Here is a 27,514-nt window from a genome sequence, read left to right as displayed (position 1 = left end):
AGGTGTCACTGGTCACAACACAGAAAACCATAATGCCATGTACATACAATGATTTATTAGCTTCTTATCACTCTTTTGTTCCTTTTTAGTCCTTTATAGCTTTCTGTGTGTGAAAGCTAATACCAACATCATTATCGTATTGGATAGTTTTATTTCACTGAGAGGTAATATTTTACAGTTCTGAATGGCACCACTAAAATATATGGCAATTTAATGTTCAAACAGTGTAATTGTAGATCCATTAAAACATGGAAAATGTTACAGACATAATTAAAAAGTAATTTAAAGCAGTTGTTTCCCCTGATGTTTCATTAGGTTCTTAGTCTCTTGTTGTTTTTTTTGCTGTGAGGTATTGTGCTGGCGTGCTTGTGGCTGCTGCCATTTGAAGCATGAACCAGGCCATTTTCATCACTGAGTTCCTTGGGACCAAAAGGCAAAGAACAGAAGATCTTGGTTGTTTGATTCCCTTTTGATTCTACGTTAAGTAGTCTATAACATAACCTGCGAGTTTACCTTTCGCTTACTGTGTCCATTCTCAGAGATTACTGCTTCATGCATGTGAAGGCCCAAAGCCCTTTCTAAGTCTAAAACAAAAGAATAAAGCACAAATTACCATGAGGCATATGAACCAAAATTAATTTGTGTTACTAAAATTACCTGTCAGAATTTGGTCAATCTTCTCCACGGCAAGTTCAGCATCTTCTCTAGTGAAGCACATAGGAGGCTTGAACTTCAGAACGTTGCGGTGTGGGCCATCAGCACTGAGCAGAATCCGCTGCTCTTTTAGTCTTTAAAAAAAAAAAATAATAATAATATACAGTATATATATATATATATAACATTTTTTTGAAGGTCCATTCTTATTCGCCCCCTTTCTGTGTAGTTCTATATTTATATTATTTAATTATATTTGAAAGGTAGGGTAAGCAATGTTTTTCATAAATAGTTATTGTTATAATGGTTGAAACACCCTTCACATCCTGATAGCAAGCAATAATAGAAGTGGTCTAAATATTAAAACGTACATATCATCTGTGGAAGTCTCGGGACCAAAAAAATTTTGTCTAATTTTGCCCTACCTGCCTGTCGACCATTGTATTTCCATACGCAAACATCACACGTCATCAGCGCGTTCCATGAGGCTATGCAGAGCTGTAGACAGACAGTCACCAAGCGCCACAAACAGCAGCCATCTTTTACCGTTTCTCCTGAACCAAAACAACAAGCTTATGCTGTCTTCATGCCATGTCCTAACTACCGTAATGAAGAGATGGCGACTCGTGACATTCGACTCGGAACTGTTTTTCCGAGTAGGAATTATGCATTTCTATGGCAACACAACCAACGCCCAAATTAATGCAGTAGTCGGGTGGTACAAGTCAGAGCTCTCTACGTTTTTTTACGTTCATTATTATTGTTATGTTGTTAGAGACATGGTAATTTAAAGCTGTCTCTCGTGACGCTTTACAGACTCTGCTCTGGCTGTGCGTGATCATGTGTTTTGAAGGAGGCATGCCTTTGAAGGGAGAGTGGGATCTTATGCTTTCAAAGCTAGCTTGCTATTGCTAGCCTCTCTGAAATTGCCTACCCTACCTTTAATGTGCCAAGTTATGTGGCTAGGCTATGCATCTTATGCATGATATGCTCATAAACCTATTCAACTTTCCTAAAAAAAAAAAATTTCCTCTTTTTAATTCATGACTCATTCTCACCTGTAAATAACATCCTGAGCTTCAGCTGTGGCAGGTGTTCTCTTATCCCGGTTTCTTACCAGCTCCAACCCAACAAACAGGCCACGGCCCCTAAAAAAACAAAATGTTTGACCTGCAACTTTAAACTTCCTGGCAATGTGTGTTCCAGACATACTTCCGTCAGCACTATTACAAGTGTACCACCTTCACAAACAACCCCAGGGAAATGATTTACAAAAGACTTGCAACATAAAGAGGCCATGTAACTTCAATAATCTTATGCAAACATAGTCAAGGTTCCACTGTGGCACATTATTACTCACACTATACCTTTATTCACACTGCAGAGTTTGTCGGTATTAAAGAAATGATGGCATTATGGATCTGATCATGTCCATCAATTCCCGATTGTATAATTTTTAGAAGTTAGGAGGGAGTTAACCAACCTCACGTCACCCACTAAGGGGTGTCTTTTCTTCAGATCATCCAAAAGTTGAGTCAGGTAACCTCCGACATGCAGGGCATTGCCTTGGAGATCTTCCTTCTCAATTACATCTAGCACCGCCAATCCAATTGCACATGATACTGGGTTACCGCCAAACTAGAGGACACCAAGAGGACAACATTTTTCAGCCTTTTGCTTTTTGTGTTTCGTGTTTCATAAGCATTTTTGCTCTAAGCCCTATATCTGTTGCTCACACAGCTGGGGCCTCATTTATAAAATGTTGCGTAGAAGTCTTAGAATAATTTCTCAAATGTGCGTACACCTCTCTTCCAGATGTGAAATTCGTAAATTGCAAATGATCTTGAAATTGTGCGCAGCTAAATGATTTCATAACTCCGCCTTGTAAACGCTGCCTAATTAATATCATTAACATATAAAAGAGCACCAGTTCAAATCATTTACTTGAGAATGTTGATTTCCAAATACCTGTAGTAGCCTATTCCGGAAAAGTGCATACGTCTGCTTATACCCTGACGTGGCGTTCAAAGACCGTTTTTATAAACATGAATGGTGGTGTGGATTTTAGCATACACACACTCTAAGTCAAATCTGTACGTACGTATATGTTATAAATGAGGGCCCTGTGAACAACACAAATAGGTTTATTTTCAAATGTTGTTTCAGTCTTAATCTGTATTATTTCATGCCTGCCATTGTCAAAATATGTTTTCTTTTTGTCCTCACTGTGTTGAAGTACTCCATTCCAGATGACATGAAGCTTTCGGCAACCTCTCTTGTGGTAATCACACATGACATTGGATGACCATTTCCAATAGGTTTGCCCATTGTAACAATATCTGGTACAAAATCTTCTCCCTGTAGCTGGAAGGCCCAAAAGTGGGTGCCCACCCTGCCAAAGCCAACCTGGACCTCATCAGCAATGAAAATGCCTCCTGCATTTCTCACATGCCTGTGATAAAGCAAGAGTTGTGGTACACACAAATTGGAATGTATATGCATGCATATTTATATTCAGAAGCACGTATTTCACATGATACATGCATTAGACAAATGCACACTTGGATACAAAGTCATTCATAAATGGGCACAGCATAAAACATTATCATTTTATTAGCCCAAAATTATATATACAGACTATATACTGTAATATTTTTGGTAATTAAAAACAAAAATAAAACCAGTCAAAATTTCAATTAACGTCAAATTTAAGTATTAAAACCTAAAATTAAACAAGCAAATTTATAATGAATATGTGATAAAGGTTCTGCCAATTGTGTCTGTAAATTCAAGTAAGCTTAGAAAAGAGGAATGCAAATAGTACTATATTAGCCTATACCCTATAGATTAAATGTGTCACTTATTGGGTGAAGCAGAAGAGCTGCAATCATGTAACTAAAATGCTTCATTCAGAGCCAGTTAAGCACTTGATAGTACATACTGTGCCACTTTCTGGAAGTAGCCCACCGGAGGGATGACCTGCCCTCCGCAACTCTGCAGTGACTCAGCGATAAAAGCGGCAATCTACACAGGAAAAGATCACATGAGTCCCTTGTACCCTAGTGGAAATACGTGCAAGGTCCTACTGATGGAAGCAAACTTTTTAAAAGCTGCTTGAGATGACTATAACAGCCACTGCCATGATCAGAGCTGAAGAAAGCACAGAAAATACACAAAGAAACTCAGGAGGAAAACGGGCACATACGAGAACTTCATGCCATTTTGACACAGTTGCCATGATGTTTGGGCAATTCATTCACTGATCCTCACAGATTTACGTCAGTTCTCACTTCAGAAATGGGACTGTGTAATGACCCCTTATACTCCTGCAACAGAAGGTTAAGGGGCTTTTTGAAGATGCACATGCATTTCTGCAAATCATTGAGCCTTTAGGCATCGAGGAGGCAAGAATAATTCCCGTCTTTCCTCAACCTGGAGAGAGGGAAAACAACAACAGGTGGAGAGCAGAGGGAATGTGGGGAGGGAAAAGGAAAGGATAAGGAGGAATTCAGTCATTGATGGAGAATTTAAAAGATCACAGGAAATCACTGGCCGAAAAGATCATGTCAATGAATTTAAGGCAAGACACTAAAAGCAAAAACATTTTTTCATGCACTGGTCAATTTTGAGCTTTTGGGATATTTGGCTTTTCATAATGTGTTGTTTCAGACTAGTGGAAAGGAAGCATTTAAAATACACATGCAAGTATTACACTGTAATAATGACACCTTAAAATAAAGTGTAACTGTATTGAATGTATTGCTCTTATTGCATGTATTTTACAGTACATATCTTTAAAGGCCGTTCCTCAAAAGTTGTTTCTCATGCACTGAGCACGAAATCTCTACTTCAGAACTATTTACATGTACCAAACTTTACAGTTTTATTCTTATCTACAGTATATTCTGAAGGTTTTTACAGAGGAGTTTGCTCATATATTATTTGCCTGGTTTTTTTTTATTCCCAAAAACATGGTGATTTTATTTTTTCTGCCTGTTAATAGTATTTTCTGATTTATGGAGTGACACAAATAAATATCCAAAATCCCCTCGATAAAAAGTATTGACTCTAATATGTGAACCAAATGAAACAATTATGAGCCAGGCTTTATCCAATGTTCAGATTTCTGTTCTGGAAATGTGTTGCATATTTAAACATACCACCATACCTCCCCTGTTATCTGATGAAATTTTTTTTATTTGTCTTCCAAAATGTTATGAGTTATCTTTTTTTAATAAGAAGGGTATTGCCTTAAGACAGAGAGATGTCAATTGACTATATTCGTAAAGTAATCCACACAATTATCACTGCAAATTATAAATTGTAATTTTAAAAAGTAAGGTATGCAGTAATGGAATAAAGATTAAGGGTCCAGTCAGTGAATAATACTGAATTATGTGGATGTTAAATAACTTTGATGGACATTCACTCACCTTATGTCCCTTTTCATGGGCCTGTTCGATTACGTCTTTGACATTTTCAGCATAGGCAGTGGCAGGGTCTGGGTGGTCCTCACGGTATTTGCCTCTATAAATGTCTGGACTGAGAGCCTAAGGAATTATCACATTTATGAATAGTAAGTCAAAGTTTACAGTGCAGAAATAAATCTCTTCACTGTGCTGGAAATTTTAAATACAAGGTTTTATGTAATTTATTTATTTATTATTACTGGTATCATTTAAAATTATTTTTATTTGGTATCATTTATAAATTTAATTGCAAAAAAAAAAAAAAAAAAAGTCCTGTGACAATATGTATATTAAATGTATTTTCTGGGTGCGTAGATTCAGTTTACATGACATGAAACACAAAGGTAAGAATCCCCACACCAGGTAAATTAAAAGTAAAAGTGAGAAAAATATTTTTACAGAAAATACCATATGAAGTAACAACAAAATGTGCACTACAAAAAGTGACTGTGCGCAAAAAGAAAAAAAAAAACTTTTAAGCCCATCTTGGACTATCTTCATTGCTTAAATCTTTACAACATAAATCCACTGCATTTATACATTGTTCAAGGCACTAATTGCAAGCACCAAATAATTAACACAATTGGTAGAATGCTGGTTAATTGATTATATATTTAACGGATAATCGATGTAAATCCCACACACATGGCTGGAGTAATCCTTCACACATGCTCCAGCAACAAACAACTGAGGGGTGGGAAAGACTTCAAGCTAGAACGATTTAGAGTCTCATTAAGTCCAAAAGGTCGTTCAGTTTAAACCAACTTTCACAATATAGTACACTTTGTTCATTGTTAGAATATCTGTGGTATACATTAACAATGACACAAACAGATAGAACATGAACAGGGTGATTTTCTTCATTGAAATGTCTAGCAACTGGAGATTTTAAATCACCCCTACACAGAGAACTACAAATGTTCATTAATACAAGTATTAAGCTGTCTATTCGTTTTGCCCATGTACTGTAAACCATATGGACAAGTCGAAAGATAAACAACATTTGTGGATCTACAGGTTATGAAGCAAGTTATTCCAGCCTGATCTCACGGCAATTCATACGAGTTCTACGAGGTGGCTTATTTGTACGAATTCATACGACCTCAGTCGTACGAATTCGTAAGATTTTTGCTAAATCATACATATTTTACGAATTGCCCAATTCGTATGAATTCATATGAATGACCTACCCCTGACCCCGCCCCTAAACCTACCCATCACGTGGGTTTAGACAAATCGTACAAATTCGTACGAGTGAGGTCGTACGAATTCGTACGAATTAGCCACTAGAGATGCGCGGATGGGCTATTATTTCATCCGCAACCGCATCACAAAAATCATCATCCGTCCGCCATCCAGCCGCACCAACGTTTTTGACCAATTTTCAAAACCGCACCCGCCCGCCATCCGTTGATTTGTGTATACATATATTTTTCATTTGATTGGTTCAACCGCCCGCCACCCGCCCGAATTTAATTAAAATATTATTTTTCGTCACGTCATCCGCCCAATCCGCGGTTTATCCGCGGAGTCCGCGGCTGTAACCGCCAACCGCGCATCTCTATTAGCCACCTTTTTATCACTCGTACGAATTCGTACGAATTGGTCGTGAGATAGCGTTGGTTATTCTATATTGTGTGTTTTTTTTTAGCAAAACTGACAAAGGTATTAACCTAGAATTTTTTTTTTTAAATAACAATGTCTACAAGGAAAAAAAACGTCGAACCTTCAAGAGTCTGTAAGGCCTGCCCAATTGGTCCAACAACAGTTTCCGATAAGTGGGTGAAGGTTTACTGCGAGTTACTGTCTTTTCAGCGTGGCAAAGTAATTTAATTCCAACTTTTATCTGACTCCATTTTATCACGACCTCGAATCTAGGTTGGAATGCCAATTGGTTATTGGTCATTTATATAATAGTTTAGCTACACATTTGATTATTCTATTTAACTCTTTAATTTATATTTTACCCGTTCATTAGGAATCTATGTCGCTTTGAGGTCCTCTCACGATCACAAACTCGTCAGTTTTTGGTCACTAAACAGAGGTAATTGACTAATACCTTAGATGGCCGCATTCACGCTTACTCTATCTAAGATACTTTGTATGAATTAAAATAACACTATCTCTAGTCAGAGGCCATGACCACTACTGCAGATATAAGCTGACCGAAATTACTTCTCTGGTAGTAGCTTTGGTTTGATCATGCCATGGTTTCCCACGTACACTTAGCTAGACTAACATTACATTGAACAGATGTACCCTATTTAGGTTGGTCAAGCGACATTTTGCTGTCCTAAACGGAAATTCCCTTTTAGTCTTACAGTCTAAGTACACTTGTTAGCTTTTGGTTTACTTCTGTGGGGATGAGACCATTGTACCAGTCGCACTGAGACATTTCAAATGATACCAAACATGTATAATGTTGTATGACAATTGTTCATATTAAACCATATAACCCCGGCATCCTGGCCAAATGTGCCCATTGGCCTCTTTCCATCATGGTATCCTAATCATCCCCATATATACCTATTGGCTTCATCACTCTGTCTCCTCTCCACTAATAAGCTGGTGTGTGGTGGGCGTTCTGGCGCAATATGGCTGCCGTTGCATCATCCAGGTGGATGCTGCACATTGGTGGTGGTGAGGAGATCCCCCTTCCATATTTAAAGCGCTTTGAGTACCCAGAAAAGCACTATATACATGTAACAAATTATTATTATTATTATTATTATATAGAATTTTGGGTGAATTTCAGGTTATCCCAGCATGAGGAGAGAAGGGATGGGTGATGAGGAGACTGTAAGGGTGAGGTGTGAACTGCTCGGTGTGGTGCGTCTCGAATGGCATTGTTACGTATTCAAGAAAGTGTTCAAATGTTAATTCTCAGGAGAGTCTGTTGTTTCCTCGAGGAGTAGTCGTTTCCAAGTCCAGACTTTCTGGCATCTGCCTTACAGTTCTTCCAGGCTTACAAGTCTTAATCTGTCCCTCCGTGATAGCACTACAGCCAGTATGGACACTGTCTCTAATGGTTAGTCAACAGTGACTAGTGAACAAAAAAAATCTGTGAAAAAATTCTTACCAGCATTGAATGACTACTCAAAACTCTCTTTTGACCCTGCAGTGCAGAGAGTTTCAAGTAGTCATTTTTACCATATCACATGTTCTATTACATGCAGCCCCATTTGTGCTGAAATAAAGACCATATATATACAGACCCTTTCCAAAAAATTAGAATATCATGGAAAAGTTTATTTATTTCCATAGTCCCATTCAAAACGTTAAACTTCCATAGATTATAGATTCAGGGCCCACAACTTAAACGATTTCAAGTATTTAGTTGTATATTTGTTCATAATTTGGGCTTCCAGCTCATAAAACCCATGAAAACAGGATTTCAAAAAATTTGAATACTGTGAAGAAATCAGCCCAAAATTTACAGGGCATGAACTGAGTGTCACATCTACTAAACTCAAAGCACCTGCACAGGTTTTCCCAGGTGTCATTAAATTGCTTCACTTTGTTTCAATTGTCTCAGTTAGGATCAATATGGGGAAGACTGCAGACTTGACAACTGGCCAGAAGACCATCATTGATACCCTCCATAGGATGGGTAAGCCACAAAAGTTCATAGCTAAGGAGGCTGGCTGTTCACAGAGTGCTGTGTCCAAGCATATCAATGGAAAGTCTAGTGGAAGGGCAAAATGTGGCAGGAGAAGATGCACCAGCAGAAGAGCTGACCGTGGGCTTCAGCGGATTATCAAACAGAGAATCCTGCTGGAAAATGAAGTCAGCATCTCCATAAAGCTTGTCTGCTGAAGGAAGCATGAAGTGCTCTGAAAATGTCCTGGTAGACGACTGCGTTGAGTGGACAGCACAGTGGACCAACATCAGCCGATGACATGGCTCCCCAAACCAACACAGATTGTGGAAACTTCACACTGGACTTCAAGCATCTTGGATTGTGTGCCTCTCCATTCTTCCTCCAGACTCTGGGACCTTGGTTTCCAAATGAGATGCAAAATTTGCTCTCATCAGAAAAGAGGACTTTGGTCCACTGTGCTTTATTAAATCCAGAGTCAATGCAGCCGTCTACCAGGACATTTTCAGAGCACTTCATGCTGACTTCATTTTCCAGCAGGATTTGCACCTGCCCACACTGCCAAAAGAACCAAAACCTGGTTCAATGACCATGGTATTACTGTGTAATTTCATGTAATATTAAAATTTTCTGGGATTTTGATTTCGTGGGTTTCATAAGCTGTAAGCCATAATCATCAAAATTATAACAAATAAAGGCTTGAAATATCTCACTTTGCATGTAATGAGTCAATAAATTATATTAGTTTCACCTGTTAAGTTGAATTCTTGAAAAAAATAAACTTTTCCATGATATTCTAATTTTTTGGAAAGGGTCTGTATATATATATATATATATATTATTATATATATAATATTTTTTTTATTTTTTTTATTTTTTTTTGCATGTGCTATCCAGTGCTGTTGATAGTGCTGGTAAGAATTTATTTACTGATTTAACTCGTTTTGTTCATTCTAGAGGACGAATCATTAAAGACATGGTTTTGTCCATGCAAATACGCATACGGTGCAACTTTTGTTGTTTGTTGCTGGACCATGTGTGAAGGATTACTCCAGCCATGTGTGTGGGATTTACATCAATTATCCATTCATTGTATAATCAATTAACCAGCATTTTACCAAATGTGTTAATTATTTGGTGTCTCCAATTAGTGTCTTGAACAATGTATAAATCCAGTAGTTGATTTATGCTGTAAAGATTCACTGTTATGCTGATGATACTCAGCTCTATATTTCTTCACGCCCTGACGAAACTTACCAATTCACAAAATTAATGGAATGCATAGATGATATAAAAAATTGGATGACTAGTAATTTCCTACTACTTAATTCTGAAAAAACAGAGATTCTAATTATTGGACAAAAAACTTCCTCACGTAATAACCTAGAATACTGTCTAACACTTGATGGCTGCTCTGTCAAGTCTTCATCATCGGTTAGGAACCTGGGTGTGCTCTATTGGCGCTTTTCCACTACACAGTACCAGCTCGCCTTTGTTTGGGTTTCCACTGTGTAAAAGTTGTACCTGTACCTGCTTCCAGGTACTTCTTTTCGTATCACCTCCGGTGAGGCGATACTAAAATGTGACGTGAAAACACGGCAGACTGCTGATTGGTCAGAGAGAATCGTCACTATTCACTGCGTCATCATTGCACGTGCCAGACGGAGTATCCTGAATAAAAAACAGCAAAAACAAAAACATCCAAAAACAGCATACACTCGATTTCCTCCATTATCCTGTGTGTGTGGGTAGCGGGTGTGTGTTGCGTAGAAGATTAAGTCACGGCAGTTCTCTTACGAGAGGTTCTCTCGTATGGCGTAAGTTGCTTACGCTACGGGTAAAGTTGTCTTTTCTCGAGATCTGAAGCCAAAAATTATCCTTAATTTTGTATTTATTGTCAACGCAGTGCGGCAGCCAGCAGACCATAGCAGGCTGTATAAGCGTGCTCATTGGCTGTCCTGCGGCAAATGGGTGTGGCTAGCGTGTATAAAAGAAGGGCTCACAGGCTGAAATTCTGGTTTTCATAGACTGAAGCAAATAAGCTCGTGGCGCGACACGGCAGGTTACGCAATACTCGTTCCCTCTTCTAGAGAAAACCGAGGTTACGTTAGGTAACCGAGTACGTTCTCTTACGAGAAGTTCTCTCGTATTGCGTAAGTTGCTTACCCCTTGTCAACGCCGTGCGCGCCGAGCATCCACTGCATGAGTCCCAGGGGAGCCCGGGGAACACAACATGTGGGAACAGGCGGCCAGCAACGCAGGCCAGCACATCATAGGAATACAGAGCGGCTCTGCCGGTCTATGTATAAACACGGAGAATGCGGCCAGCAGCGCGGGCCAGCACAGTACATAAGCACATGATAGGGAGAATATAGAGCGGCTTCGCCGGTCTATGTATAGAGAGTATAACCCCTAGCTGGCTCCCGCACTGCGTTGACAATAAATACAAAATTAAGGATAATTTTTGGCTTCAGATCTCGAGAAAAGACAACTTTACCCGTAGCGTAAGCAACTTACGCAATACTCGTTCCCTCTTCTAGAGAGAACCAAGGTTACGTTAGGTAACCGAGTACGTTTCCTGCGGCGTCGCTATGACGACCAGGTACTATTGTGGAGGTACTATCTGCAATGGAAAACGGAGCGAAAAGCAAGCCAAGCCGAGCCGAGTCAAGTCGAGTCGAGTCGAGTCGAGTCGAGTTGAGCTGGTAACGTTACTGGTAATGGAAAAGCGCCAAAATACCAATACCAATCTTTCATTTGAAAGTCACGTGTCTAAAACCGCATTTTTCCATCTTAAAAATATATCTCATTGACAAATGCGGAACAATTAGTTTATGCGTTCATAACATCAAGGCTAGATTATTGTAATGCTCTTATGGATGGTTGCCCTGCACGCTTAATAAACAAATTACAGCTGGTCCAAAACGCAGCAGCTCGAGTTCTTTCCAGAACCAGGAAGTATGACCATATTAGCCCTGTTCTGTCAACACTGCATTGGCTCCCTATTAAACATTGTATAAATTTTAAAATATTGCTGATTACTTACAAAGCACTAAATGGTTTAGCTCCCCAGTACTTGAGCGAGCTCTTAACGCATTATAGTCCTTCACGTCTATTGCGATCTCAAAATTGATAATACCAGTTGATAATACCTAGAATATCAAAATCGACTGCTGGCGGTAGATCCTTTTCCTATTTAGCACCAAAACTTTGAAACAGTCTTCCTAACATTGTCCGGGATGCAGACACACTCTGTCAGTTCAAATCTAGACTAAAAACACATCTCTTTGACCTAGCATACACATAACACATTATAGACTTCTATAATTCAATGTTAGGCTGCATAGATTAGGTCAGCCGGAACACCGGGAACACTTCCCATAAATCCTGATGTACTCGTTACATCATAGTCTCTCTGTTTATCCCAAGGTTTAACGCAGTCCGCCGGATCCAGGCCATATCCAGATCTGATGCAGGACCTGGACGTGACGACAACGCAGTCCTGAAGTGTCAACTAGTCTCTCCCCTGTGAAGGCCTCCCTCCCCTCCCTTTACCTCTCTACAGATAAAGTGTTGTCGGGATAATTCCGGTTCGCGTGGCTACACGGAAGCGATAAAAATTCTGTATTATACATTTTAAGGCCAGACAAGTAGTTTGTTGAGAGTTGGTTTGTAGGGAAGGACTACACGCCTGCGCACTACACGCCTGCGCACATATATTCAAACGCACATACCTATAGACTGAACTTGTAATACGCATGTGCATGCCATCAGCATTCTCACAGGTTCGCGTTTTTAAAGTTTGCGCAGAGAGAACTTAAGAGTTTTCTGTTAAAACAGTGTTGTGTTAACCCCTATTAACCCCTAAGTTAATAACTAATGATCGCTGTAACGAAAGTGAATAAATCAAAACTAACTTTAGCTGGACAATAACTTTATTCTAGAGCTGCTATAAAGCCAGAACAATTTCTGTTACTACAATTTCCTATTATCACTGTAAAGCCACTTTGCGTCGCGACTGAGTGCGTTGTTGTGTTTGGAGCTCCGTCGAATTAATTCAGAAACCTTGATTTTCTTCTTTACACTCTTTTACAAACGAACATTTTCATTTTTATAGCGTGTGAACATATCTGGAATACTATTCTCTTTAAAGGAGTCATAATGTTGTGTTACCTTGGATACCCAAATGCTCTATTATAGTATTTTAGGCACTTCTAAAAAAGAAAAGTGGAAAAAAAATCAACACAGAGCCCCTCAGACCCTTATTTCTAAAGGCATTATTGTCTCGCGAGATCTGATGCGATGTTTTGGCTGTCGTGGACGGTCATTATAATAATGCAAATGAGGGGCGCGTTGATTGGTTGCAGGAAGGAGGGGGGTTGACACCGCAGGTAACTTCAGCATCATTACATAGACAAAATACTGCAATAGCTCAATAAATGTGACGGTACTTATTGTTAGTGAAATTGTAATCACAACCAAAGAAAAAAGAAAAAATACACCATTGCCAGATACATTCTTACAGAAGCCCCACTAACTGAAAGCTATTTTCAAACTGCATGTTTTGCATGAGTTTGGCTAATAATGTTTAGTGGTATATTGTTTTCATACTTGCATTTAAACAGTTTTAGCCACTGAGCATGGACTCCTGTACCGTCACTACTGTAGCTGCTAGTGTAAAACAAAGTCGAAAGATGTGGCTAGCATTCGTAGAGTCCATTCCCTGTGTTTACCTCGAAGGTAACGTTACATACAATAGCCGCATTAGCAGTTAGCTGCTATTTGTTAACCACAGTAGAGCAATAAAAACACAGTCTTACCTTTTCAATTTCTGGCAAGTCCCTGATGGTTGGGATGGCACCTTTTCCCAAACGGAGCTTCGAGGCCAAGTTCGCCTGATACTGCCCCAAATTTGTAAAAGATTCCGGTGTAAAATGTTTAGCACACACACCTAACGATACGCCACTTGAAAGAGTTGTTGGGACAGCGTCATTAAAAATGAATTTCATCCACTGTTCCCTGATAGTTTCATCCGTTTTTGGTAGATAAAACACATTTGCATGTTGTTTGTGGCAGTCAACCACAGAGCATCTCAGGTGTGCACTCGATTTCTCCATCTTTCTCGAGTCAACTAAACTGAATCTGAGGGGGAGAGGGGGAGAGGGGCGGGCTTCCCGCGGCATAGGTTTGCGGTGTCCATATTTGGTATATCCTCCCCCGTCTTGACGTCAAGAAGGGGAAGAAATCAAAATCTCGTTTTTTCGTGCGCGTGCACGTGGCCTATTTTACAAACCCCGAGGTAAACAAACGCTTCACTTTTAAATATCGGCTTCCCGGCCAGTGTATAATCATTATGCAATCATAACATACATTGATTCTCGTGGAAAAGTGAAATTTCTACATTATGGATTGCTTTGATATCGCTACTTATATCCGAACTTCCGCTACTAGCCTTAACCCGCTAGCATTGCACGCGTGGTCGCGCCTATCGATCGTCTTATTTACACCCGTATCACTGAAAGCTATAATTCGCCATTATAGCACATCTGCTATAATGGCGAATATAACGGATGTGTGTCTAACGTTACCTTTGAGTGCAGGTGAGGACACCTTCGAGCTGCATTCGGTGCAGTTAGAGCTTGAGTCCGTGGAGAAGCAGATCCGCGACCTACTAGAGAGACAGGCCGAGCTGCGAGATCGGCGATCCGCGCTTGAAACATCATGCGCCGATGCTCACAGGTCAGTGGTTAGTAACCTTTTGACTCCGACCTCGTCTACTCCGTGTGTTTCTCTGCACAGGACCCGAGCAGCCAGGACGCGATCATCCCTGGTTTCGTTCACTCCGGCACCGACACATCACCATGGACCCTGGGTGATTCCGAAGCGGAAGATGCGAGCCAGGACCAGAGCAAGGACCTCTCCGCCCCTCCCGGTCTTCAAGATCTCCACCCGGAACCGCTTCTCCCCTCTACGCGAGACGGAACGCGACGAAGTGATCATCGGCACTTCCATCGTCCGGCATGTCCACGCTTCCTCAGGTAAAGGTAAGGTGCGCACTCACTGCTTTCCTGGTGCTCGTGTTCTTGATGTCGCTGCGCAGGTCCCCGAGATCCTGAACGGTGACAAGCGCGTCGGAGCTGTCGTGCTGCACGCGGGAACGAACGACATCAGGCTGCGGCAGACGGAGGTTCTGAAGAAGGACTACAGGAGCCTGATCGAGACGGTACGCAGCACATCGCCTGAAACAACGATCATCTGGACAACAGTGTCTGAACCGCTTCCCACGTACGGACTAGGACATGAAAGGTTCAGTAGATTATTTGCTCTAAATGAATGGTTAATGTCATGGTGTAATGAACAGAGACTGCTTTTTGTAAATAATTGGAATCTGTTCTGGGAGCGACCTAGGCTCTTCCGTGCTGATGGCCTTCACCCCAGCAGAATCGGAGCGGCTCTTCTGTCGGACAACATCTCCAAAGCGTTGCACACCATATGACTAGTAAGTCAAAGTCCAAATCACACTCTTTGCTGTCCAAACTTAATTGATATAAGTACCAATGTAGAACATTATATTGAAACTGTGTCTATTCCTCGTTTAGTGAGGTCAAACATTAAATCTACTGTAGGATCTAGGAAAAATCTAATTGTGATTAAACCAGAAAATCTCAATATTAGTGAACAAAAACAATTTATAAAGCTAGGTCTTCTTAACATTAGATCGCTCACACCTAAGGCGATTATTGTAAATGAAATGGTCACAGATAATAGTTTCGATGTACTTTGCCTTACTGAAACCTGGCTTAAACCAAATGATTATTTCGGTCTTAAAGGCACACTGTGTAGCTTTTCAACCTTCATAATATATTTCCAAGACCCTTGTGATGGTACATCGACTTACAATAGGTTGAATGACCCATCTGCCAGAGCCTGACGGGGTCTGTATCGCTTTTACTGGCACTACGTAACTTCGGGGTTCGGGTAGTAACCCGAGCACAAAAAGAACTACAAAATTCGACTGCTTTGCGGCATACATCACTTCCCCCACCACTTCCTCAAATTTGGACGTGAGAAGCCAACCAGTGTTTGTTTTCGGCTTTCGTGCGTATGTTTTTGTCATGGGGGCTGTTTACACCTGGCCACTTCATGCGTTTTCTCAGATCGGATAGCTATCCGATGTAAATGCCCTCCCGAAACGCATTCAAGATGGATTTGAATCCGATCGCTCAAACCACTTCAGGAGGAGGTCTGTGCCGCATTCCAGACGAAACTGGACAAGTGTAAATCCATCTGGTTGTTGAAACCACATATGTAAATTGTACTCCTCCCAAAAATGCTAAAAATAAATAAATAAAAAAACGTGTGAGAGCGTGAAATAGGCTATATGTTATAGCCAGATATGACGACGCTACTGGAACATGCATCACCACAGATGAGAAGCTGAGCATCTAACGTTATTCATCAAGCCAACGTGCAAACTATCGCAAATCAAAGTGAAAGTAAGTCACAGACGCTTAACACACAATCATCATCATTAAAAGTAAAGAAATTAAATGATCTTACCAGGGCTGCTATTGCTCTCTCTTATTGCGGTCTTTGATTTTGAAATTTTAGCTGATGATCAATAAAATGCAGTTCATATCTGTTGCTTTCGGTGACGTGCACTCCATTAAATCTGCATATCGTGCGGGAATTGAAGATCGGATTTAAATCCGTTTTGCAAAAACACATTTATGTGACCAGGTGTAAATGGAGGGGTATTTACGACAGTGCAAGTATTCCACAGTTACTCTAGGGGTTGCTGTTTGACAAAAACACAATTTCTACACAGTGTGCCTTTAATGAGTCTACTCCTCCTGAATACTGTTATAAGCATGAGCCCCGTCTGATTGGTTGTGGCGGCGGTGTTGCAACAATCTATAAAGATATTCTTAATGTTACTCAGAAAACAGGTCACAGGTTTAATTCGTTTGAAGTACTTGTGCTAAATGTTACTCTCTTAGATGTAAGAAAGAAATCCCTATTATCTCTAGCCTTGGCTACTGTATATAGACCTCCAGGGCCCTATGCTGATTTCCTAAAAGAGTTTGCAGACTTTCTCTCAGATCTATTGGTCAATGTCGATAAAGCATTAATTGTTGGAGATTTTAACATACACGTAGATAACACAAATGATGCGTTAGGGGCTGCATTTACAGATTTATTAAACTCCTTTGGGGTCAAGCAAAACGTCACTGGTCCCACTCATCGTCTTAATCATACGCTAGATTTAATTATATCACATGGAACCAATCCAACCGATATAGATATTATACCGCAAAGTGATGAAGTCACTGACCATTACATGGTAACTTGCATACTACGTACTGCTGAAATTTGTCACGTTGTGCCACGTTATCGACCAGGCAGACCAATCCTTCCAACAACTATAGATAGATTCTCAAATAGCTTACCTGATCTATCTCAGCTGCTCAGTGAACCCAAACAAACAGATGAACTAGAGGAAATTACTAGCACTATGAGCACCATTTTCCCAAGTACATTAAACATTGTTGCACCAATTAGATTAAAAAAGGTTAGAGAGAAAACTAAAGCACCATGGTACAACAGTGCTACGCATGTTATCAAGAGAGAAACTCGTAATTTAGAGCGTAAATGGAAACAAACTAATTTAGAGGTCTTTAGAATCGCGTGGAAAGACAGTATGTCACATTATAAAAAGGCCCTAAAAGCAGCCAGGGCTGAGCATCTCCGCAAACTAATAGAAAATAACCAAAATAATCCAAGGTTTTTATTTAACACCGTGGCTAGACTAACAAATAAACAGATGTCACCTGAGCAAAATATTCCGTTACAGTGTAGTAATAATGATTTTATGAATTTCTTCACTGAGAAAATAGAAAGCATCAGAAACAATTGTAAATGTACAATCTTTAATGATGTCTTATGATTCAGCCTCAATTATCGCCCCTCAAGAAAAACTACAGCGTTTTACAACTATAGGACAGGAAGAGCTAAATAACCTTATCATTGCATCTAAACCAACAACATGTTTATTAGATCCAATACCCACTAAACTACTGAAAGAAGTGTTACCTGTAGTGGAAGAGCCTCTTCTCAATTTTATTAACTCGTCTTTATCTTTAGGTCATGTTCCAAGAATATTCAAGCTGGCAGTTATAAAACCTCTTATTAAGAAACCACAATTAGATCATAATAATCTAGCAAATTACAGACCCATTTCAAATCTTCCATTTATGTCTAAAATACTAGAAAAAGTTAGTGTCCGCCCAATTGTGCTCTTTCTTGCAAGAAAATGATATCTATGAAAAATTTCAGTCAGGATTCAGGCCGCATCATAGCACAGAAACTGCGCTCGTTAAAATTACAAATGATTTACTTCTAGCTTCTGACCAAGGCTGTTATCTCAATACTAGTTTTACTCGATCTTAGTGCTGCGTTCGACACTATAGATCACAAAATACTCTTAGATAGACTACAAAATTACACTGGTGTTCAGGGACAGGCATTAAACTGGTTTAGATCGTACTTATCAGACCGCTACCATTTTGTCTGTTTAAATGGGGAAAAATCGAAGATAATGCCAGTAAACTATGGAGTGCCGCAAGGATCTGTGTTAGGCCCTCTGCTATTCTCAATATATATGCTGCCCCTTGGTAATATTATAAGAAAACATGGAATTAATTTCCACTGTTATGCTGATGACAATTATATATTTCATCACGACCAGATGAAAACAATAAATTATCTAAATTGACAGAGTGTGTTGAAGATATAAAATACTGGATGACGTGTAATTTTCTGCTATTAAATTCAGATAAAACGGAGGTATTACTTATTGGTAAAAAAAACTGCCCACAAAACCTCTTACAATACAACTTTAATTTAGAAGGATGTCCTGTTACTTTATCCACTACAGTAAAAGACCTGGGTGTTATATTAGACCGCAACTTGTCTTTCGAAAATCATATTTCATATGTTACAAGAACAGCCTTTTTCCACCTTAGAAACATTGCTAAGCTACGTAACATGCTATCTCTTTCTGATGCAGAAAAGTTAGTTCATGCATTCATGACCTCGAGACTAGATTACTGTAATGCTTTATTAGCTGGTTGTCCTGCATCCTCAATAAACAAGCTACAGTTAGTCCAAAATGCAGCTGCTAGAGTTCTTACTAGGTCAAGAAAATATGATCATATAACACCAATTCTATCATCTCTACACTGGTTACCTATAAAGTTCCGTATCAATTACAAAGTAATACTAATGACCTATAAAGCCCTAAATGGTTTAGCTCCTGGGTATTTAACGGAACTTCTATCGCCCTACAATCCATCGCGCTCCTTAAGATCACTAAATTCGAGGCTTCTGGTCATTCCTAGGATATCTAAGTCCACTAAAGGAGGGAGGGCGTTTTCACATTTAGCTCCTAAACTCTGGAATGGCCTTCCTGATATTGTTCGAGGCTCAGACTCGCTGTCCCAGTTTAAAACTAGATTAAAGACGCATCTCTTTAGCCAAGCATTCACATAATACTTACCTTTTATACTACAGTTGAATCAGATTGAATGCATTAATATTATGAACAGCAGCTACGCAAATTTTTTCCCATCTGCTTTTCTGTTGTTATCTCGGGACACTAGTCCCGAGGTAAATACAGATCGTCAGCTCCAGTTTGTATCCAGCCTCCCATGGAAACTACAGATGCCCCAACACCCGTGAGACGACTCGAAGCCTGTGAAGAGACGACTCGACGCCTGTGAAGAGACGACTCGACGCTGGCGATATGTTTATGCCCTAAATTAATACATGATTAACTAACTGTATTTTTCTATGTACATTTCTGAAATGCACTTTCTGTAAAGCTGCTTTGAAACAATATGTATTGTGAAAAGCGCTATACAAATAAATTTGAATTGAATTGAATTGAAGATATTCCAAAATGGACTGAAACGTTTGTTTTTTTCTTTTGGTGCTCAGTCACTTTTTAGTTTGTGCACTTTTGTGTTTTGTTGTCACTTCATAGTAGAATCTTCAGTAAAACATTTTCCTCAAAGGATCTTGGACTTTGAATGTGTTTGGTGTGCAGATTCCTTGTTTTGTTTTTGTTCTTGTTTTGAGCCAATGTTACTATTTTCAGACTAAATGCTCTAACACAGCAATGCGTGTTTACACTTGTCTAAAAGTTTACTATTTCTAATCATATTAAGTTGGGATAAGATACAGAATTTCACACTGAAAATATGTAATTGTTTAATATGTAATATAAATATTTAATATTTTATGAATATGTCATATAAATATGTAATATTTTAAATATATATTTTTTTTCTCCAGTATATCAACTATAAACGTAATATCAATATTTATATCTAACAAAAAAAATTCTCAATGTAAAAAAAAAAAAAAAAAAGTTGTATTCTGTATCAAATTCACAGTTAAGGTAGTGTAAGGACAGGGCAGTAAGATGAACCTGAGCTTAATCCTTTCTACAACATGCTGGCTATAAACAAAATAATGTGATGGGTTGTCTTATCACTATTTGTAGAAAGGTATTTCAATGCCATAGCAAGGACTAAATTCAAGTCACAAGCTCCCTGGATTTACTGTACTCCACATTAAGCATGCAGCATAATGTCAGCATTAGAGGCCTGAAAAGAAAGACGAAGCGTCTTTAAAGAGACTTTCCATAAAAAATACATGCTGTTGTTACGTATCCTGATGTGGCTCCCTAGCACATAACATGATACTGACTGATCACCACGTCAAGAGTTCCTTATAATAAGGTGATGACTGAGAGGCTAGTTCACACACACGTACCACACAATCATCCACCGCAATTTGGCAGTTGTGTATGTTGAAAATATCTGATATTTTAAGACATTTATTGAACTTGACACACAGTCATGAGGGGGGCTGCTCTATGATGCCATTTCCTATTTAATGTTTTTGTTCTGCATGTAGTTTGCACCACATTACTTTGTTTATTAATGTCCACCAAATACAATTAATATGGTGTGACTAACAGAGACAATATTTGTCTAAGGAAAAATGATAAAGGATTATGCCAAACTACACAAGGTTTTCTTTTAAGAATTGTATTCTTTAGGGTTTTTTTTTATTATTATTTTAATTTGTGGACATAAAATCAGTTAGGCTATATCAATTTGACAATATGTCCACAAATTATATATATATATATATATATATATATAATATATGTATATATATATATATACATTAATTCAGAAATACATACTCATCTTATAAGAAGTGTATTCAAGTAATTGTATGTATGAATTGAATATTTAATGCAAATTATTAGATCCCAAAAACATAAGCAGTGTGTATAATATATATGTAAATGTATTAGAAAAATAGAGAGAGACATTAGAAGTTTGGCTGCACATTATTAGTTTGGCCTTCTCTGAATTTTTTTTACTTCAAGTATAGTGTCTGAGCACTATGCGCATGTGACCTGATGTCAAATCCAATATGTCAAACGTCTCATGTTGCAACACTCACCACATGCACATGTTGGCTCGTCTCTGCACCAGTCATCTGATGAAACTTATATGGACTGATATCAATGAGCGATGACACATGACCATGGTAGGCACTGCAGGAGAAACACACTGAATGAAAAACTCACAAGAATCAACATAACAAAGTTCCACAATGTTTGAGAGGGCTTGAGTTATCTTATCTTTTAATTATTATTTTGCTTATGTGAGTGAAAAGTGGCCCAGAAACAAACCAACGCAGCAAAAAAATCACATGCTATATTTCTGAATGGATATGGCCTTCATTCAAATAAACCTGAAGACGAGGTGATTCTTTCTTTTTGTACAGCATTGGTTTTGAATACCAAGGCAGATGTATATCCATAGGCAAAGCAATGTGAATGTTCTCTACAGTATGTCCAGATACAAGACTTAAGATAAAGTTAATATTTAAGCTATGAGCTTCACGCTTCTAAGAACTTGGTTACTGTTTAGATCCCAGTGCAGAGGAAGAGGAGACACAGCCAGTGTGCTGTTGACTTACTTCTCCAGTGTGATGATGTCTTTGCCGCCGGTATACTGCCAGGCCAACCTCAGGGCCAGATCATTTGCCTCGGACCTAAATGTCAAAAACAGAAAAGTTGATTATGGGTTTGAGCCTCCATGCACCATACAGACTTTATTATCAAGCTGCTGCCTTCAACACTGAAAACAAAAATTGCTACCTAGCCATCCAACAAAAATCCATGAATGTAGCAATTAGCTAGAATACTTTTGCTTAAGTGCAGATGAAGCTCGGTAAATGCTGCTTTGTTTACGATGTAATGAAATCCTGTGATGAAACTTTCTCACCAGCAGAAAACTGCATGTTTGATATGCAAACCTGTAGTTAGAGCCCTCCCCACACCTTAAACCTCAGTCATTACAAAACTTTCACCCACAGTACCCCGGTACAATCCTGATTACACCATTGGCGATTGGCTCTCAGTCAGTAACCATATGTGTTAGTGGTTAATATGCAAATGATCCACTGGCTAGGTGTGAATATTTGTGCTCTCATAACAATTTTTATAAGAGTACAGTCTGGTTGGTCAGTCAAAATATCTCTATGCATGTGTAAGTATTATTAAAGACTTGTCTGTAAAACCTGTTTCAAACTGGGAGTGTTTTGAAGCAAGCAGAAAACTCAATGTGCATGTGCACTGTAGGCTAAACTCTGAGAACAGACTGTCTGAGCTCACAGACCTACCCTGAATTGACAAAGTAGCACACAGAGAGCTTTTCAGGAAGGGTGGCTTGGAGACGCTGAGCATACAGGACCAGATTGTCATGTAGGAAGCGAGAGTTGGTGTTGAGAAGCTCCATTTGCTTTGTTCCTGCCTCAACCACATCTGGGTGGCAATGACCCACTGGAGAACAACACAGAAACATCAGTTGAATAATTACTACAGGGATGAATGTATTAGAACAGATAATTGCACTCAGGAAGATATATTCATGTAATAATGGTACTGTATTAAATCAGATAATTTAAAATACTTTTTATGAGTGAGCCCTTAAAAAAATAAGTATACTTCAAGTACATTTTATTAAGTGTACTTTAACAAAGTTCAAGTATATGGTTACACTTTTTTTAAGGTGTTGTTGTAACAGTGTAATTAAACATTTAAGTACTGAGTAATATTAAGTAACTACATGTACTTACTATAGGGTTAGGGTAGGGTTAGGGTTTGGTTCAGGGTTAGTTGCATGTAATTATGCATAATTTATAGTTATTACTATAGTAACTACATATGTTTTTTTTTAGGATACTTTATGTAGTAAGTATGATAATATTAATGTACTAGTAGTATACATGTAAGTGTACTATTTCAATACTACTTTTTAGTGTTAAAAGTATACTTTTAAATATACTTTAAGTGTGATAGTAGTAAACTTTGAGTACACAACTAGTTTATAACTATGTTTTTCGCTTGTACTGTACAAGTGAACTTGTAGGTATACTGATAGTTTACTAGTTAAATACTTAAAACACATTATTTAGTTTATAAAAGTACACTTTGGAGTATACTCTCTGTAAACTGCTAGTTTAGTAGTTTTATACTGCAAGTATGCTTATAAGTTCTCTTTAAGTGAACTTACATCATACTTATAGTTTACTGTTTATATATTATTTTTGAACTTTGTACCCCAAAGCTGACTTATTACTATATAAACTTGAACATGTAAGTTTATAAGACAGAATGTAAATCTATGTGGAAAAAAGTATTTAATTTGCTACTTAATTAAAAGAGCGAACACAACTACAAGCCAAGTATACTTAGAATACTTCATTATATCTTGATCAAAAGATTGAGTACAAGTATAGGCCAAATATACTTAGACTTTTCTGTCAGTATAAGTGAAGTATACTTAAAAGTAATTTTAAGTATATTTCTGAGAAGTTCAAGAAGTTCATAAATAGTAAACTGAAAGTATACTTTCTTATTTTTAGTTTAAAAGAAGTATACTAATAGCACACTTGAATGAAATACTTTTTTTGTTAGGAAGATTAAGTTTTGAATCAGGACATCAGGTTTGTTTCAATGGCTCTGAAAATGCATGTTGATTAGAGTGAAATAAATGATAAAGATAAATAAAACATTTTTATTTTAATTTATCTTCAGACAATGTCTTGCATCATGCATGGGAATCTTTGTTCCATCATCAAAGCAGCAAAGACACTGAAAAAATGCTTCATGTACTGTGAACATTTTTTGGTACAATGAAGTGTATTTCAACATAGTATAATCAATTTTTATATCAGGAAATTGGTACTTTACTCAAGTTAGTATTGAAACAGAAAATTTTAACTTCTACATTTCAAAAGAAACTAAATGGCACTCTTTCTCTCAATTTCACTTACAATTTCATTTAAAAAATGTCCAATATTGTCTGTAAAACAAAATGCAAAAATGTTCTAAATGTACAAAATGTTCTTTTTGACGTCTAAATCTTTTTGGGCTCTCTAAATGGAGGAATTCCAGTTATGTAATTACTGTGGGGCGAGTTTGTCAGCCATGCTTTATCAATAGTTACCGTGTTTATGTTGTTTTGTAGTTTTTGTTGTCTGTTTGTTTTTGACAGTTAAAGTTCACAGGCATTCCTAATTAATATATCAAGCTGTTTACTATACAAATTACAATTACATTAGAAACTTTCACTTTGAACTGCTTTCATTTGAACAGGGGGAGTGTGGCTTTATAGCACCAGATATGTGTCACTTTGCTCCCAGCTGATTTGCAGTTCAGGTATATCTCTAACCCAGAATAAATTCTGCTCAGGAGCTGGTTAGGCCTGTAGCATAAGTTACGATGGTGATGAACGCCACAAAATCCGCAACATTTTGTAAGGGTGCGTCTGACCATTTTTTTCAGCTACTGGTTTCCTATAACCACTTCTCTAATAAGAGTTTGTGTTGGTTCTATTTCTACTTACATCAAATTTGTGTTTAAATAATGATAAATGAAATGCAAATGATCTGTGATACCAATAGATATCCACAATTTATTGAGATGGTAGTATATCTCAAAACTTGTGTACAATGTTTCTACCAGAGCAATTATGTATGTTCTTTTAGTACCATGTTAAATGTAAGAGGTTTGCCGTTATTAGCTTCATTAGCTTGTAATTAATCAATTTGCTTAAAAAACTGCATGAAACTTCACATCTCCGTATTCCATCTGTTAATTTTTAAAACTAATCAAAAGATTTACTTTTTTTTTTTTTTTTATGCTTAAGTACAATTAAATATGGTTACATATGTACTTGTTTTCTTTTGCTAGAGTAAATGTCTGGTAAGGTGCTTTGACTTTTAAATGAGCAAAACTTCAATTGCAGCTGCACTTTCACAACCTTGATATACACACATTGACTGAAGATCTTACATTGACTGACAGTCTTACATTGACAGCCTAAATCTAAGGAATTTGCCTGTAATTTTGACAATAAGGTTTTCAGGTTTGACCAGTTGCTCTGTTTAGGGATCTTTCAAACATTTACATTTTTAAAGGCACACTATGCAGTTTCCGTTTTTCTCAAACAGCGACCCCTAGAGTCACTGTGGACTTGTATTTAAAGGACAAGTTCGGTATTTTACACTTAAAGCCCTGTTTTCAGATCGTTTCTGATGAAATAGAACGGTTAAGATTGAAATTTGGACACATGCTGCTGGCCCGAGAATTTTCGGTTTCTGTGGTAGCACCCCCCCACCTCCACAATGGCTGCATAGGTGCACTGGAACAATCCTTCCTAAAACGCATTAAACTTTCGTTCACAAAGACTTGAAACTCACCGAGTGGTCAGGGTTGTTCACTGATATGCTCACACAAAAATCGCTGCAAAAGATGCTTTCCAACAGGTGTTTTACCATTCGTTGTAAAACTGTGGACCTATTTTTCCAAACGCCTCACACCCGTACATTCTTCCGTTGAGAGCTTGAATAATAGACACTCCAGCCTAGTTGAGCCCAAGCGGCGGAGTAATACCGTACCTCACAGCACATCCAATACAAGTCAATGGAGTTGGACAAAAACTATGATAAAACCTGTTGGAAAGCATCTTTTGCAGCGATTTTTGTGTGAGCATATCAGTGAACACCCCTGACCACTCGGTGAGTTTCACGTCTTTGTAAACAAAAATGTAATGCATTTTAGGAAGGATTGTTCCAGTGCACCTATGCAACCATTGTGGAGGTGGGGGGGGGGTGCTACCACAGAAACCGAAAATTCTCGGGCCAGCAGCATGCGTCCAAATTTCAATCTTAACCGTTCTATTCCATCAGCAACGATCTGAAAACAGGGTTTTAAGTGTAAAATACCTAACTTGTCCTTTAATGTTACTGTCGTAAATACCACTCATGCAGAGCTGTCTCTGCACTCTTCCGACCACGCTTTCTTCGTCGACTCTGCCATGATTCACGTCTGAAATGCATGCAAGTGTCTTCCATGGAGGCTTTCTTCATATGTTGTTGATGTATGTGACGTCGTGCCGTAAAGCAAGTCGTGATTCTCGCGAGATTTGTCAGGGCGCCACCTCTCAAACTTGCATTGCTGGTTTAGCCAGCCGTGTCCCCCCCCCCCCCCCCCCCCTCATCCTCCTCCCCCTCCCCCTGTACCTCCCTCTCCCTCTTGCTTTGCTATCAGGATGATTCGCCCTACTATGAGTTAGTTTACCATCTAAATGATTTCTAAGCTGTTATATTAAGGTACAAATCTTGCATAGTGTGCCTTTAAAAGTTGCTTTGCTTCAGGTCCACAGGTCATGAGTGTTTGATTCAATCCCCGGTGCATCATTTCTATTCTACTGAGAGTCTTTTGTAGGTCTGATTTTATGTTTACAGTTTTATGTTGATGTGTTTATGTGAGGATATTTTCCACAAATCTTCTATACAAAATCAAATTTACTACAACCGCAATTTCCCTTTACAATTACAAAGGCCTACCATGTGCTACGTTGTTTATGCAATCCAGGTATTTCTCATCTTTTTCGTTGTACATGTACTGGCCCCTTGCTCGTACAATCTTGATAGGGTCATGACTGAAGAACACTTTGCAGGATGGACTATATGGAGGGAAAAGACAGAAATAAAAGACTTGTATCGACTGACGCTTTAATCATGAAGTTAAAGAATTTAAGCCATAAAGCATTTGAATTATTAGCGTGCTTTTGTCTTGAGACGCATTCTGTGAAAAAAAATATCTTTAATGAAACATTACACTTGTTGTCAAATCCTTTTTATCATGACAGGTACCGGTATAGACTTGATCCAGACTTAAACGTGCACTTATGAAACCAATATTTCAAACTCTTCTCATGTCTTCTGATATTGATGTTGTTTTATTTCTCAATGAAGAAAACGACATCCTCTGTGCCACGTACGCTTTTCTATTAGGGTCATAGGCTAATAATGTATAATAAATAACAATAATTCAAACAATAATAACTAATAACAAAACAGGTCACAGGTGTCATAATACCTCTGATAGACATTAGTTCGTGCGTAATAACTGCAGTAATGTCTCCTTACCCTACATGTTTCCGACGGAGATCGATAGTCTTCTGCTTATCGAAAGTTGTCGTTGCCATTTCTGTGCTTGTAAGAGCTCACAAACTCGTGTGACTGCTGCTGGAGGTACAATGAGTACAGCACTGTCAACTCCATTGATGTACGCGTGTGTGTGTGTGTGAGAGAAAGAGAGAGAGAGGGGGGGGGGGGGGGGGGGGGGGTGTGA

The 27,514-nt window shown here is 38.5% G+C and overlaps 2 protein-coding genes across 8 annotated transcripts in view; one reads left to right on the top strand and one right to left on the bottom strand.

Annotated features, from left to right (window-relative positions):
- The window catches only part of ostc (oligosaccharyltransferase complex subunit), a gene marked incomplete at its 3' end in the record, with an annotated part of 39,681 nt that extends 19,871 nt beyond the window's left edge, over nt 1–19,810 (top strand). The window contains exons 1-3 of one of the 7 annotated variants that reach the window (XM_084404116.1): nt 14,002–15,027; nt 15,130–15,220; nt 19,425–19,531. In XM_084404116.1, coding sequence (XP_084260242.1) covers nt 14,126–15,027; nt 15,130–15,217 — 990 coding nt within the window. In that variant the 5' untranslated portion in view covers nt 14,002–14,125. Of the gene's footprint in view, nt 1–12,150; nt 15,222–19,375 lie in introns of those variants that run through there. The other 6 variants (XM_084404117.1, XM_084404115.1, XM_084404120.1 and 3 more) reach the window with 6 other exon arrangements.
- Nucleotides 132–27,464, bottom strand: etnppl (ethanolamine-phosphate phospho-lyase). The gene is made up of 13 exons (XM_084404112.1): nt 27,310–27,464; nt 26,725–26,843; nt 22,492–22,651; nt 21,787–21,861; nt 21,265–21,358; nt 5,088–5,204; nt 3,596–3,678; nt 2,881–3,106; nt 2,138–2,292; nt 1,713–1,802; nt 658–788; nt 514–584; nt 132–419 (listed from the first exon to the last, which is right to left on the bottom strand). Exons 1-13 carry the CDS (start codon nt 27,366–27,368, stop codon nt 312–314), a joined length of 1,488 nt encoding a protein of 495 aa, XP_084260238.1. The 5' UTR covers nt 27,369–27,464; the 3' UTR covers nt 132–311.
- Nucleotides 27,465–27,514: the final 50 nt, after the last annotated feature.

The sequence above is a fragment of the Rutilus rutilus genome (genome assembly GCF_951802725.1).
Source record: "Rutilus rutilus genome assembly, chromosome: 3".
NCBI lineage: Eukaryota > Metazoa > Chordata > Actinopteri > Cypriniformes > Leuciscidae > Rutilus > Rutilus rutilus.
The sequence above is the reverse complement of the archived record's forward strand: the minus strand, read 5'-3'. Positions and strand labels throughout refer to the sequence as shown.